Genomic DNA, 15,450 nt, shown 5'->3' with positions numbered 1-15,450 from the left:
ATTTCATTAAGGTCTGCCATAATTTCCCCCATTTCATCCCTTGTTCTGGTTATGGATGTTTGCTCTTTCCTCTCTTTGGTTAATTTTCCAATGGTCTGTCGATTCTGTTGATCCTTTCAAAGAACCAGCTTTTTACTGTTGCTTTTTTATATTCTTTTCTTATTTTCCCACTCGTTTATCTTTGCCCTGATTTTTATTATTCCTTTTCTTTTGCTATTAGTAGTATTATTCTTTTGACTCTGCTCTAATTGTTGTAGGTTTTGTGCCAGTGTATCAATCATAAGTCTCTTTTCCTTTTTCATATGTGCATTTATTGATATCAAACTTCCTCTGATAACAGCTTTTGCTGTGTCCCAAGGGTTTTGGTATATTGTATTCTCATTTCTATTGGTTTCTAAAAACTTCCTAACTTCATTTCTGATCTGAGCTAGTACCCACTCATTTTTCAGAAGAGCGATATTCATCCTCCAATTGTTTGCCCTTGTTTTCTTGTTCATTCTTTTGTTGATTTCCAGCCTATGTCTTAGTGGTCCAAGAGGGAGGTCTGAGTGACCTCTATGTGTTTGAATTTACTCAGGCTTGATCTGTGTCCCAGCATGTGGTCAAATTTCAAATATGTACCATGTGGGCTTCAGAAGAATGTGAACTTTTTTTACATTTGGATTGAGATCTCTAAAAATGTCTATCAGGTTGAGTTGCCTAATTGTAGAGTTTAGTTCTATAGTCTCTTTGTTAAGCTTCTTTCCCAGTAATCTATCTTTCTCAGAGAGTGGTGTATTAAAGTCTCCTATGATTGTTGAGCCTATGGTTTCTTTTTTCATCTTTTGAAGAGTTTACCAAATTTCACGGGTCTCTTGTTGGACGCATATATATTTATGCTCACTGGTTCTTGGTCTACTGATCCCTTGAGCATTATATAATGCCCAGCCCTATCTCTTGAGATCAATTTTGTCAGAGATTAGGATTGCAATCCCTTCTTTTTTTGAATTGCTGTTTGCTTTGCTTATTTTTCTCCAGCCTTTAATTCTCAGTCTATTTTTGTCTGCAAACTGGAGATGTGCCTCTTGTAGACAACAGATTAATGGATTATGTTTTCTAAACCAGGCTGCTAGTCTTTGTCTTTTAATGGGTGAGTTCAGGCCATTGATATTTAGAGTTATAGCATCCATCTGTGGATTCTTTTGGGTCATCATGTACCTTTTGAATTGGGTGTTTTCCTCCCTCCCTCCTTATCAGTGTGTTGTGTGTGTAGGGGGGGAGGGGGGCTCATTCTTTTCACCATTGAGCCAGTGGTATCTTGGAGGCTATTTTCAGTGTGCTGACTTCTGGGTAGAGTTACTCTTTGTGGTGGTCTCCCTCTTGTGCTCATTGAATGCTTTTCTTTTGAATACAGTGAGTCAGCAAGACTTTTTTTGTAGAGCTGGGTTTCTTTTAACATATTCTTTGAGTTTTTCCTTGTCCAAGAAGACTTACTTCTCTATCTAAATTGATAGATAGTTTGGGGCATAGAGAATTCCTGGGTTGTCATAGCTCTCTTTCAACTTTTGGAAGATGTTACTCCACTCTCTCCTCATCTTCATAGTATCTGGTCATAGGTATGAACATGTTCTTATCTGAGTACCTTTATAGGTGACTGCTTTTATTTCCCTAGGTGCTCTTATGATTTTCTCCTTTTCCTCAGAGTTGGATGACTTTATTATATGCCTTGGGAAACTCTTCCTGGGGTTCAGTGTAGTTGGTGCAATCTCTGCTTCCTGAATGGTTGTTGATTCTCATTCATTAAGTTGGAAAGGTTTCTTCCAGGAACTCCCATGCTATTTTTTGCAATTAACTTCTTTGTTGTGTCCTGTTCTGGTAGCCCAGTTATTCTAATGTTCCTCTCCATAGGATTGGACATTGTTCTCAAGTTTTCTTCAGCTTCTTTGATTATCTTGTTTGATTGTCTTTATCATTTATTGAAGACTACCTGAAGGTTGCTGGTATGGTTCTCTGCTTTTGCTAGTTCAGTGGTTCTCAACCTTCCTAGTGCCCGGGCCCTTTAACACAGTTCCTCATGTTGTGGTGACGCCCAACCATAAGATTATTTTTGTTGCTACTTTATACTGTAATTTGGTTACTGTTATGAATTGTAATGTAAATAGCTGATATGCAGGATATATTTTCATTGTTACAAATTGAACATAATTAAAGCATAGTGATTAATAACAAAAAAATATGTAATTATATATTGTGAAATATTTATGTGTTTTCCGATGGTATCAGGCGACCCCTGTGAAAGGGTTGTTCAATCCCCAAAGGGGTAGTGAACCACAGGTTGAGAACCACTGTTCTAGTCTACTGGTGAGGTTTGTTAACTTGTTATTTGCTTCTGTTACCTTGTCCCTTAACTCTTATATTTCCCTTTGGTGCATGGCCTTCATTACCTCTATTATTTCATCCCTTTCCTATATTGCTTCCCTCTTATCCTGTATCCAAGCAACATTGTAAAGATTTATTTCTGTGGCAGATCAATGTCTGCTTCTTCTATAAAGTCATTAGGTTCAGGACCTCCTCCAAGATTGTATTTTATTTTTCCTATTTTTCTGTTGAGGTTGTTTAGGCAGGTTGATATCTGCATGTTGTTTTGGAAGAACTTGACGCCATATTCCCAGGAGTCAAAGAGCCCTGGGCTTTCTCTTTGGGAGGTTGGTAGAAATACTTCTGAAGACTGCCTGTACCCAATGGCACTGGGGGATTGACTACTTCTTTTTCTCACTGGGGTTTCACTCTCTCACTTGCCATACAGGATTTCCCTCTTTTGGAGGGCAAATTAGATCGCCCTCTCAGTGAATGTGGGACACATTGTTGTGGGCTGTGAGGATGCTGCTGTGTAGGCTGACCAACAGAGGAGCTGCAGTGGCTTGGTGGCCAGAGGTGGTGTGAAACCTCGGAAGGTAGGATGAGGCCATTGGCAGGTCCAGGTCAGGCAGGGGGCATTGTGAGTCTGGGTCCGGTGTTGAAGGACCTGTGTACCTGGCTGGCTGCGGGGCCAGCGCTAGCCAATGTGAGGGGTGCAGGGCTGGGCCAAGGCAATGTAAGGAGCCACAGGGCTGGGACTGGCTGGCCAGTGAATCGTGGGTCCAGGCCAGGCCAGCAGGGGGTCTTTGGACTGGGGTTGACCTGTGGGGCTTGGGTCTGCCCCATAGGGGTTCCCCGAAGCCAGGGAGGTCCTGTGGTGGTTCTGTGAGGCAGAAAGAAGCCCTGATGGAAGATCCATGTATGGTAGGTTATCTGATTCCAGCCTAGCATCAGGCAACACTGTCAGATGCTGTGGAGGGATCTGGCTGCAGTGTTAAGTGTTGCAGGCAGACGATGATGGGGCTTCTGTAGGAGTCCATTAGTGGCTGTGGAAGCCACACGCAGATGGCTAGCAGGCTCTGACTGAAGGAGAATGGGTAAGTGTGGCTTCAGGTGTGGGAGCATGGGTGCAGTGGGGCAGTGTAGAGGGGTCATGTCCATGGCAGAAAGTGCCATGGGTGGGCAATGGGCAAGCCCTAGTCTCAACTGCTAGGTCTGCCAGTGGGCAGCAGTAGGGAGCCAGGTATGGTGGAGGCAGCTGTTGGTGGCTGCTGTGTGGGTCCTGGGCATGGGGAGGAAAGCTGTGAGTGGATGGCAATGGTGTGTGTGTGTGGGGAGGGGGGGTCGTCAAGCCACAGCTGCAAGAGCTGTCATTTGGCAGTTGGCAGGCTCCGGGCTCTGTGTCTGGGCCTCAGGTGGATGACTGGTGGGTCCTGGCCACTGCGTTGCTGGTGGTGCCAGTTGGAGTAGCCCTTGAAACAGGCCGCAGGTCTCGGGGGCTCCTCAGTGGGTATGGGAGCAGGGGGGCAGGTCAATTCCCAGGTTAGGAAGAGCTCCGGGATGTCATGGGGGCTAACGGTTAGCCCTAACCCCCCACTTGGCCTCCAAGCCCCAGACTCAACCAATCACCGTAGAGCTCCCAATAGGAGTTGCTTCCCTGGGTGTCATGTATCAGAAGTCCACCTTATTATTATTTTTTAATGTTTTGTATTATTCCATTGTGTTTATGTACCTGCTATTATCAATTCTCTGGGAGCTTTTCTTGAAGGTCTATTTTACCAGTGATGTGTTCCTGGTATTTAAAGCTATTAGTTGTAAACAAATCATTACTGTCTGATATGTATGACAATAGAGTGATACAAATGAAAAGGATCGAAAGTGATCCCTGAAGAGAGGTCAATTTTTCTTGGTATGAGGTGAGAAATGTGAGGGAAACAAGATCTGCCTTAATTTCATTATTCTGGAACATTCTGGTAGCGATATGGGGCACATGCTATACTCTATTGAAACTAGCATGTACCATACATTGCACACATGTGTGATGTTTGTGTGGTTGAATAAACTAACCATGATTACGAAGGATCTACATTTTCCCCAAACACTTGCACTTACTTGATGTACAAATGGCCAGAGGAGGGTCCCATCTGTCATTATCCTGGCATTGGCTCTGGGGACTGCCTTCCAGTGTATACCCGTATTCACACTCCAGAGTGATCTTATCTCCATAACGGTAGACTTTTCCATATTTAAACTCCTTCTGGGCTCCATTCATAAATTGTGGGAGACTACATGTTATCTCTGAAGTTAGAAAAAAATAGAAGAAAAGTGAACTTCTCTTATTATTAGTCAAAACTGTAGTAGTAAAAAGAGATATCCATATAAACCTACTTTGCCCTCAGCAGAGAGAGGGTAGATTTTCTATCAAGAATTATCAATCCTCCCCCAAACACTTTATGATTAAAAAATCTCTGACTTTCACTTTTTATGTAAATTTAAAAAATGAAATGTACTGCACCTTCTTTTTTAGTTAATAACAGCTCAGCAATTGGAAAGCTACATTAGGGTTAGAATCACCATACTGTAGCCCTAGATCCATGTGGGCTTAGCCATAAGGAAACAGAACTATCATATTAACTCTCTCTGGATATACAACAAATATTGATATTTTGCCTCTGGTTTATTTCTACATATGAAATAAATAAGTTATTAAATTATGATTCTGAATTTTAAAAATCTTTTCTGATTAATTTACTTTATCTCACTTAAGTTTTCTTTGCTTTGCATTCTCAGATCATCTGCTCCAGTAAATAGTATAGCTCTAGATAACTCTACGGAACAGTGGGATCAAAATGAGTCAGAATCGACTTGATGGCAATGGGTTTTGGTTGTGTGCTTTTTCTGTTTGCCCAGCCATTAATATCTCCTCCAACTTGAGGTGAAGCCTGATTTTCAATGACAACGCTCTCAAAGTCAGCATAATTTTGTTTCGTTTTCTTTATAAGAATCAATAAGGTAAAGTGGTATTTCTCAAAGTGTGGTCTCTGATCTCCTTACCTCAGAATATTCTGATGTGTTTGTTAAAAATAGACTTCTGTACCCCGCCTTCAAGTGATCATAATGAAAATCCATGCGAATGGAGCTAAATAACCTGTGTTTTCACAAGGTTACTGGCTGATTTTGACAATTCTAAAGATGGAAATAATGCTAAAGACCACCACTCGTCTACTACTTTGTCTTACTGTGTGGACTGGTAGGTTACTGTGATGCTAGAAGCTATGCCACCAATATTTCAGATACCACCAGGGTCACCCAAGATTAACTGGTTTCAGCAGAGCTTCCAGAATAAGAATAGACTAGGAGGAACAAATAAGCTGTCCACATTTCATGAATTAGACATGAAAACCTTATGAATTTCAGTGGAACATTGTTAGATACAGCACCAGAAGACAAGCCCTTCGGGTGGGAAGACACTCAAAATACAACTAAGAGTTGCCTCTTCAAAGAGTCAGCTATAATGACTTGAATGGAGTAAAGCTTTCAGGCCTTTCATTTGATGATGGGGCAAGATTCAAATGGAGAAGAAACAGCTGCAACATCAATTAGCAATTACAATATGGAATGTGTAAAATATGAATATAAGATAATTGGAGGTCATAACAAGTGAAATTGAGTGCTTAAAGATCAATAGCCTAGACATTAGCTGAAATGGATGGACATTGGCTATTTTGAAGCAGACAATCATAAAGTTTAGTATGCCAGGAATGACAAATTTAAGAGGCATGGGATCACATTCATCTTTGAAAAGAACATTTCATAATCTATCTTGAATAACTTGCTACTTGTGGTAGGATCATATCAACATGCCCACAGGAAGTCTAGCGAATACAGCTATTCATCAGATTTATGCACTAAGCACTAAAGCTAGTGATAAAGAAATTGAAGAATTTTACCAACTTCTTCAGTCTGTGATTGTTCAAACGTAATCAAGATGCATTGATAATTATTGGTGATTGGTATGGGGATGTTGGAAATAAAAAAGAAGGAATAGTTGGGAAATATGACCTTGGTGATAGAAATGAAACTGGAGAATGCATGATAGAATTTTCCAAGGCTAAGAACCCCTTCGTCACGATACCTTTTTGCAACAACATAAGCGGTACCTGTACATGTGGACTTTGCCAGATTGAAAGTCTAAGAATCAAACTGATTATGTCTGCGGGAAGTGAAGGGACTCTGGTGGCATAGTTGTTACATATTGGGCTACCAACTGCAAAGTTGACAGTTGGAAACCACCAACCTCTCCTAGAAAGAAAGATGAGGCTTTCTACTCCTATGAAGTCTTGGTAACCCACAGAGGCAGTTCTACCCTGTCCTATGGAGTCACAGTGAGCTGACATCGACTTTATGGCAGTACGTTTGATAATGTTTTTATGGTAGGAAGAGACAATGGAGAAGCTCAAGATCTGTAGCCAAAATGAGGCCAAACACTGACTGGAACACATAATCCATTACTCATAAGTTCGGGCTGAAGTTGAAGAAAATTAAAACAAATCCTTGAGAGCCAGACTATGACCTTGAGTATATCCCACCTAAATTTCAAGAATATCTTGAGAACATATTTGACACATTGAACACTAATGACAGAAGACCGGCTGAGCAGTGGGATGACATCAAGAACATCATTCATGAAGAAAGCAATAGGTCATTTAAAATTCAAGAAAAAAAAGAACTGATCAAAGTGGATGTCAGAAGAGACTCTGAAGCTTGCCTGTGCTTTATCATAGAGTAGCTAAAGCAAATGATGACATGAAAGAGCTGAACACAAAATTTTGGAGCAAAACTTGAGAAGACAAAGTAATGTAGTATCATGAAATGCACAAGACTGCTGCACAAGAATTGGTCAAGGTGTTAAAGAGCAAAGATCTCACTTTGAAGTCTAAGGTGCATGTGGTCTAAGCCATGCTATCTTTAATAACCCCATTTGGATGTGGAAGTTGGACAGCGATTAAGAAATACTGTCGAAGAATGGATGCATTTGAATGATTTTGTTGGTGAAGAATATTGAATGTATCATGGAGTGCCAGAAGAACAAACCAATCTGTCTTAGAATAAATGTAGCCAGAATGCTTCTTAGAAGGGAGGATGGTGAGACTTTGTCTCAAGTCCTTTGGACACGTTGTCAGGAGAGACCAGTCCCTGGAAAAGGACATCATGCTTGGTAAAGTAGACGGTCAATGAAAAGGAGGAAGACCCTCAACAAAGTGGGCTGACACAGTGGCTGCAACAATGGGCCACATATAAGAATCACGAGGAAGACTAGGCCCAGGCAGCGTTTTGTTGCATTGCACATAGCGTTGCTATGAGTTGGAACCAATTCGATGGCACCTGACAACAACAGTAGATAAGATACAATCCCAATTCAAGCCCCCCTGTCCCCACCTCAACCCTGTGTCCTTTGTGAAAATCTGTAAGGACTACCCCTATCACCATAACCTTCTGAGCCGACTTCTCTGACTTGAATTTCACTAGACTGTAGATCCTCTTGGGAGTCAGTTTTGATAGGACTTTTTTTTAAAGGCACCCTAACAAGACTAAGAAATGCGTATTCCTGAGAGAACTCGTCTGCAGCCACCCACTGATCATAGAGATACGTTTAAACATGTTTTATTTGGGATTAAAGTGGCACCTAACATTAACAACAAAAAGATGGTGAACCGCTGCCGTAACAGAAGTCTGAGGAGGGCAGTTAAGACAAAGCAGATTTTGCACAAATGAAAAGAAAATATTCACCAAATGAATTGAAGAGCATCCTTTTGTTGTCAATATGCGATCCTTCACAGACTCTTAAGTTGTACAAAGAATATTTGAAATGGTCCCAGAATCTTCATATGCTTTATGTCACTAAAACAATGCGGGATGCGCTTTCAAGTTTCTGCAGAGTCACAAAAAACTCTGTATTTAGTTTATTCTATATCTGTCAATAAACACTTGGCCATTTCTGTGGTGGGCTCCACTTTCCCTTTCTATAAGATGAGACTAGAAAGATATTGGAAGGACTTTTAGGACAGAAAGGACCCTGTGATTCTGTCATTGGGCAGACCATGAAGCAAACTGCTCCTGAGCATATGAAACACAAACATGTCTGAAATCCCTGCTACCTCACCCCTGCCCGTAGTCTAGTATCTCCAAAAAGAAAAGAATCAAAAGTGGAATCACTTAATTTACAATTTTGAAAAGTCATTCAAAATGAGATTGTACCTTGTCCAGGGCTTAAAAGCAGGGGCAGTGTTGGGGTCCCATCTTTATATCACTACCCAAGTGCTCTATGGGCAAGTCACTAGATCTTTCTAAGCCTTGATTCTAAGCCTTTGTAGAAGAGCAACACTCGTGATTGCATCTACTAGTGTTTGTTTATTTTTTTGCTGAGGAAAGTCCAAATAACTTGCAAAAGGTTCAGTACAGTGTCTAGTCATAGAATATTTTTAACCTACCCTGTTTTTTTGCTTTTTAGAAGGCTGTCAACCAAATATTTTCAAAAGCCCATGTGTTAACTTTGCCAAACACAAAAATAAAGGAAATAAGTCCACGGAAGCAAGTAAATCAACTCTTCACCATTGATCTTAGGAACTCTAGTGAGACTCCACTTCCAGTCAAGGAGCCCTGGTGGCATAGTGGTGATGCGGTGAGCTGTAATCTGCCAGGTCAGCAGTTCGAAACCACCAGCAGCTCCTCAGGAGAAAGCCGGGGCTTTCTATTCCCATGAAGAATTACAGTCTCAGAGACTCACAGAAGCAGTCCTACCCTGTCCTATGATGAGTCTGTATGTGCCTGCATTGCCGTGATGGCTGTGAGCTCCACACCAGTGATGCCAGGGATTCCCCATTGCTCTCCACCTCTGTGCTCGTCCACTTGGTAAGACACGCCCTCGCTCGAGATTTCCTGACACCAAAGTATGCTTCTCGGTCCTCATTTACTTTCTAAGAGCATCTTGTGAGGACTTCATTTGGATCCTTGAAGTCCTTTATGGCTGAAGTGCTTTATTAGTTTAAAGCAAGGGGAACATTTTCAGGGCATGTTTGAAGTGTGTTGTATTACTGGAAATGCCGCCTGATTTCGCTGCGGATTTGGTGGAGTTCAGACTCCGTGAGCAGACTTCCTACCTGCTTTTAGTTCTGCTTTCCGGGTCCTCTATCGATCATGGTTTCACTGTCCTCTTAGAAATGATCTCTTCCTCTTGTTGGCCTCATGCAGCCATGTTTTCATAACATCAACCCAGCAAGATTTTGAAATACCAGCAAGTGCTGTACCTTTGCAATAATGATCAAAGTGGCTCCAGGTTCCCTGGTGTGTACAGAAAATGAAAGGCTTTCCCACCGACTGGTAGCCTGGATCGCAAATGTACTGGACCGTCATCCCAGGAAGATAGGAAGATGTGTATGCTCCAGTGAGATGCCCGTTGCGGATCTTGGGTGGATGTGGGCACGCTAAGGGTAAGTTTGCACACAAACACATAGAAGGAGAGTCAATTAAGCATAGAAATATGAACAAGCTAACCTGTTCTAAAATACATCTGTCCAGTACAGGCACATAAAGACCCGAAGCAAGCAGGTTCTAAGCCACTGCTAGCTGATCAATGGAAAGACTGATTCTTACACACCCAGATCTCTCAGCCTTGAATAACAATCTTCCGGATGGTCTGCCTGCAAGCTGTTATCAGATGGGAGTACCATGGGGATGTGTGAGCTGCCTATTTATTCAATGCTCTGCCCTCACTGGAAGATGGAACCCGTGAGTTCAATCAGCCACACGTAAGCCTGTGACTGCCAGGCACTGTCATTTACAGTAGGCTTTGCTCACAGTGCAGTGGAGGGTTCACAAAAGACACAGTCATGCACAGAACACTTAGCAGTGACAAAAGGGATATCAATGTCTGCATCTGAGTTCCTTTAAATGCTTTTATAGAATTATGAGTTCTGAAGTAAATTGCTATCATCAACACGTAAACCTTTATGCCACCTAGCACAAAGATAACTAGATATAGAGATAGCATAAAGATTATTTCCTTTGGCATTTGTTTTCAGTGCTTTGAAAACATTCACTACCAAATCTGACCCACGCTGATTTCTCCTCTTTTCAACACCCCACTCTCCTTACCCAGCAGGGAGGATCATGTGAATATTACCAGTTGGGACACAGGTTGGCACATCTCAAACCCCTATATTGTTTAGCTGCTGGTCATTCTATCTCAGCTATTCATGACAGAGCCATGTTACCAAACAAAGTCGACTGTCATACAGATAAGGATGCCTTCACCTAGACATTCCAACCCACCTGGGACACAGAGAAATGGGCACTAACCAACAGTCACAGAAAGTTCACAGCGAGGGGCAGGGCCACTCCAAATCCCGTTCCCTCCATCGTCACTTGTGCAGCGGAGGGTGCTCTCCCCAATGAGGCTAAAGGTCATCCCTCCACCTGGGCTGGGGTCACACATGTAAGAGATTTCTTTTCCATAGGGAAAGCTTCCCAGAGGATTTCCTGTGTGGTCCCCATGATTGATAGCAGGAGGTTTGGGACAGAAGATTTCTAAAGAAAAGTTCCATTAGAATGTTAATTGGCATCCTGTGACAGGGTGAGCATACATTTGTATTCTCTTAGAGCAAAACAACTCAGAGATTGTGAAATGATGATCTTAACCATTTGGCAAAATAATTGTGATATTCAACAAACATTTGACCCTCTATTTTATGCTGAATGCCATAAATTCCTGGACTGATCATGGGAATGGTGTGTAAAACATACAAGGTTCTGGCCCTGAAACACCTGATGTTCCAGAGAAATCTGTTTGACATTCATTTCATATCTACTGTTGCCTTCAACAGATGTGTGTGTCTTGCTGACCCCAAAGCATATTTTATCAGCATCAGTGCCAAATATCCAATAATGTCACTGGGATTCATTAATAACTGTACCGGATTAAAATGCTCCAGAGTGTCGTAGGGTTTTTGTTTTGTTTAAAAAAAATTTTTTTTTAGATTTGATTTTCTTTCTTCCAAGTATTCAACTGTCGCTTCTCCCTGGTGATCTTTGGGAGCATTCTTGCCTTGTGTGATGCTCATCTGATGTGGACTTGGGCAAAGATACCTAAACTTATCAGCAGTGTGCACATTGTGGAGAAAGGGCCTTTGAATGTTGGACTCTGAGTCCACTCCTACGTATCTACTTGTTCGGGTCTACCCCAAGTTCTCTTCTACACATGCGTTGTGAGTTTTAGTAGCCCCAGAAGCGTCTGCTGTGCATATAAGTTTAACCTTTCATCAGCAGATGCCACATAAGATATCCAAAAGGATTTATAACAAACTATTTCCATACCATGCCGATAACATAGCTTTTATTTTCTCAATAATACATACCATGATTTAACTTACCATTTCATATGTTCTAATGTCTTGTGTGCTTACTTAGCTCCCCGTTTATTGGCTGCCTCCTGTACTAGAACCTAAACCCTATGAGGGCAGCCCTTCTCCTTTTTCACTCTCTCCAGCTCCTGGCCCTGGCAGGGGCTCCCGAAACAAATACTTGGGACTACCTAATGGGCTGGACAAACAACGTAAATGTGTACAAAGATAAAAGCGCATACACACTTAGAGAGACTACCCTCAAGACAACATTTTTTTAAAACGCGAATAAGCAAAATTATGACACACCTTCTTGTTATCTAGTTTCTCCCCACACATCCCATTCAAAAGTCAGCAGCCATTAAACTGGCGACTTATGAATTAGTAGCATAAAAAAATAATGTACCAGCCCTACAAGACGTTCCTTGAAATTGTTTCAATTATTTCCATCAGTTAAGTAAACAGAGATGGATGAGGCCAACCCACTAGAGAAAGAAAGAAAAGGAAACGAATGTTCAGCCTCCACACCTTTCCTTCTACTCACGTTCGCACACAGGCACACTGGTGTTCCAAACACCCTTCACTCCACTCAAGACACAGTGACTGACAGCACTGCCTTCTAGCCGGAACCTGAAAGGTGGGGGGAGTAATGAATCAGTGAGCAATTCTCCACCCCCACCCCCACCCTTCATTTCTTTATTGATAGATGATCTGCTTTCTCACTTTGGCTTAAATATCATTCAGTTCTTTGGCTCAGGCTGAGCTAAAAGTCTTGGTTCATCAGGGACCTGAATTCAGAAGCTACTAGAAGCTCAGAGGCCACCGTCTTCTAAGCACTTACAACATCCTGTGCCTAGCAAATGCTTAATAACCGTAGCCATCAGAGTCCAGAATCGCCTACGGACAGCACTGAACACAGCCACACATTGTCTTTGTGAACTAGACCCAGACTCTTTGAAGGTCATTTCTCACTGATGGCCCTTGGACATCCCACTTCTTATTAGTAGGTCATGAACAAGAATAGGTTTCAATTTAGAGACTGGGGTGGAAAAAGCATTGTTCTTCTTGCCTCAACTAATGGGGCAGAAGGAGGCTCACGGAAGCACATGAGGCCAGAAATTCTAGTTAAAAAAAAAGGGTGAAGGGAGGAGCTTCATTGCAAAAAGTCACCCTGAAATTCCCCGCTTATTATTGGGTCCTGTTTTTCTGAAATCTGCTGATCATTCCTGGATGGATGGCTTGTTGTAAATGTCATCACACCCTCGGAATGTGGGAGGAAGCTTCAGAAAGTTCATGGAAAATGTAATTAAAAGATAATAGATTCTTCCCATGAACTTTATGAAATCCTGTCGTATTAAAAATAACTGCTTTGCGGCCTCATCTTGTTACTTCCTACAGAGTGAGAGTACACATTGCTAGATCCACCTAATCAGCTACGAATACTCTCTCAAACAATAACACCAGCCATTATAATCCCAGTATCAATGCCCCATTGCTAAAGTGAAAATATATGAGGGGGCTTCAAAAAGTTTATGGGAAAATCCCATGAACTTTTTGATGTCTTCTTGTTTTATTAGATTTACCTCCCGCCCCACCCCCACCATATGTGCACCCATCCTAATACTATTATAAATTCCACTATCAGTTGATTTCAGCTTTCAGAATTAACTAGATGGCAGCAGGTTTGATTCTATGTTAAGTTTCCTGAAACAACCCTAGCATGAACCATCGCATTACAAATAATTTTTGTTTCATGTACATCAACCATTTTTTTTTCCCTAGCCACCTTTCCATAAAATTACATTGCTTTCTGCCTCTAACAAACTATTTGCCTATTCAAGTTCCAACCAGACATTCAAAGTTTAGGGCTTTTATTTATGCATTTCTGTGACACTGATGAATATGTGTCATTTTCTCTTTACTTCCTGATAGTGCTGCTGCTGCAACCTTCACCCTGATTTCCAGACTTCTTCCAGAAGTTACTCTCCGTGCTTATCTCCTTCCCATTAGCCCATGCTCCCCGAATGAATTTACCCCAAACCCTAGAGTTTCCATCCACCACTCGGTCCTGAGCTTCCAGTCTAGATCACACTCACCCGTCATCACAGATGAAGGACACTTGTGCACCAAGCTGGAGACTAGGGGGAGAGAGGACACGGCCATTGGGGAGTTGATCCCGGAAGTCATCACATGATTTCACTACAGAAAAAAACAAGCTGGAATATGGCTGCCACATAAGCAATAAAGAGCTTGCTCTGCAAATGAGGTGGGCCTTTGGGCACCTTCACATCTGGGCGCTGCAGGGCTCCAGTCTCCCCGGGGTGCACAGCGCAGGGAAGCGGTCCCTCTGAGATCATAGCCTGGCTCGCAGCTGTAGAAAACATTCTCCTCCGGGAAAAAGTTGTCCTTGTCATTTGGGAAATATTGACCATGCAGGATGTCTGGAGGCAGCTGACACACTGTGGAAAGAACAGGGTCAAATTACCCATTAGTTGTAGTGGCCTAGTGGGTTATGTGCTAGGCTGCTAAATGCAAGGTCAGGGGTTCAAAACCACTAGCCGCTCTGTGGGAGAAAGATAGGGCTTTCTGCTCGTATTAAGATTTACAGTCTGGGAAAGCCACTGCCATCAAGGAGATTCTGACGCATATTGACCCTTCATGGAGGTCAGTTTGGAGGCTTTATATGGGAGTAGCCAGTCTCATCTTTCTCCTGGAGAGCAGCTGGTGGGTGTGAATGACTGAGTTTGCAGGTAGCAATCCACTGTCTACCCAACAGCACCAAGGCTCCTGAAGGCCTTTCTAATGTGATGATAAGATGATTTTAGCACCCATGATTCACTTTTCCTGCATATTTCTTCCAGTGATCAATTATCATCATCATTATACATTATTATTCATTTTTTACAATGAATGGGGGTAATAATCATTCCTACCTTATGTATTTGTTAAAAGCAGAAAATTAAACAATTCATAAAAAGATATCACCGATGAAACACAGAGTAAACATGGCTTTTCGGACTATTACAAGAGGGCTTCACAAGTTCAGTGGAAAATTCCATGATCACTCAGTTCCATTTCCCACAAACTTTTGACGCCTCCTCTTATTATTACAGGAGCAGATAGTGGAGCTGGGATTATGTCTAGAACAGTTATATTGATTTCATTGTGTACATGCATGAGCACACACACATACATTTCTTCCTTAATTTCAACAAATCCTGCCCCTCAGTACTGTCCCCGCCCCCATGAATCAGGGTCTCACATGATCCAGCTCACCCCTGGAGCAGCTTGGCAAGTCAGGCACCCATCTGTTGTTGGCCTGGCACTGTGCACTGCTGGGCCCCTTCATGACAAAGCCAGGCTGACATCGAAAGCTCACAACCTCATTTAAGGGGAAAAAAGTCCTATTTCTTGACTCATAGATTCCATTTTCAACTTCTGGAGTTGTGCATCTTTTAGAAGAAATACATTGAGGAGGGGGGCCGCTCCAAACACCGACTTGATCATCTTTGCTTGTACAGTTTATCGATGCTTTTCCTACCAGGTCAAACAGCTTCTCTCCGGATTGCGCAAGACGACAATAATAAGTCACCACTGTGCCATACGAAAAGAGTTTTCTGTTGCTGCTATGGAAGTATCCATTGTCTATCCGTGGGGGTGATTCACAAGATATGCCTGGGAAAAGGGAATGTGAATTAAACAAGAGTTCACAGTT

General features: G+C 42.2%; 1 protein-coding gene across 1 annotated transcript in view; it reads right to left on the bottom strand.

Annotated features, from left to right (window-relative positions):
• The window catches only part of LOC101654788 (complement receptor type 1-like), a 161,576-nt gene that overhangs the window by 32,237 nt on the left and 113,889 nt on the right, over nt 1-15,450 (bottom strand). Inside the window, exons 29-35 of the mRNA XM_045298193.1 lie at nt 15,012-15,410; nt 14,018-14,194; nt 13,832-13,934; nt 12,280-12,365; nt 10,696-10,923; nt 9,645-9,821; nt 4,450-4,635 (exon numbers count right to left, since the gene is read on the bottom strand). Of these exons, the coding sequence (XP_045154128.1) occupies nt 4,450-4,635; nt 9,645-9,821; nt 10,696-10,923; nt 12,280-12,365; nt 13,832-13,934; nt 14,018-14,194; nt 15,012-15,410 (1,356 nt within the window). The remainder of the gene's footprint in view (nt 1-4,449; nt 4,636-9,644; nt 9,822-10,695; nt 10,924-12,279; nt 12,366-13,831; nt 13,935-14,017; nt 14,195-15,011; nt 15,411-15,450) is intronic.

The sequence above is a fragment of the Echinops telfairi genome, unplaced genomic scaffold (genome assembly GCF_000313985.2).
Source record: "Echinops telfairi isolate 266 unplaced genomic scaffold, ASM31398v2 ScPeMD7_7424;HRSCAF=8462, whole genome shotgun sequence".
Taxonomy (NCBI): Eukaryota; Metazoa; Chordata; class Mammalia; order Afrosoricida; family Tenrecidae; genus Echinops; species Echinops telfairi.
The sequence above is the reverse complement of the archived record's forward strand: the minus strand, read 5'-3'. Positions and strand labels throughout refer to the sequence as shown.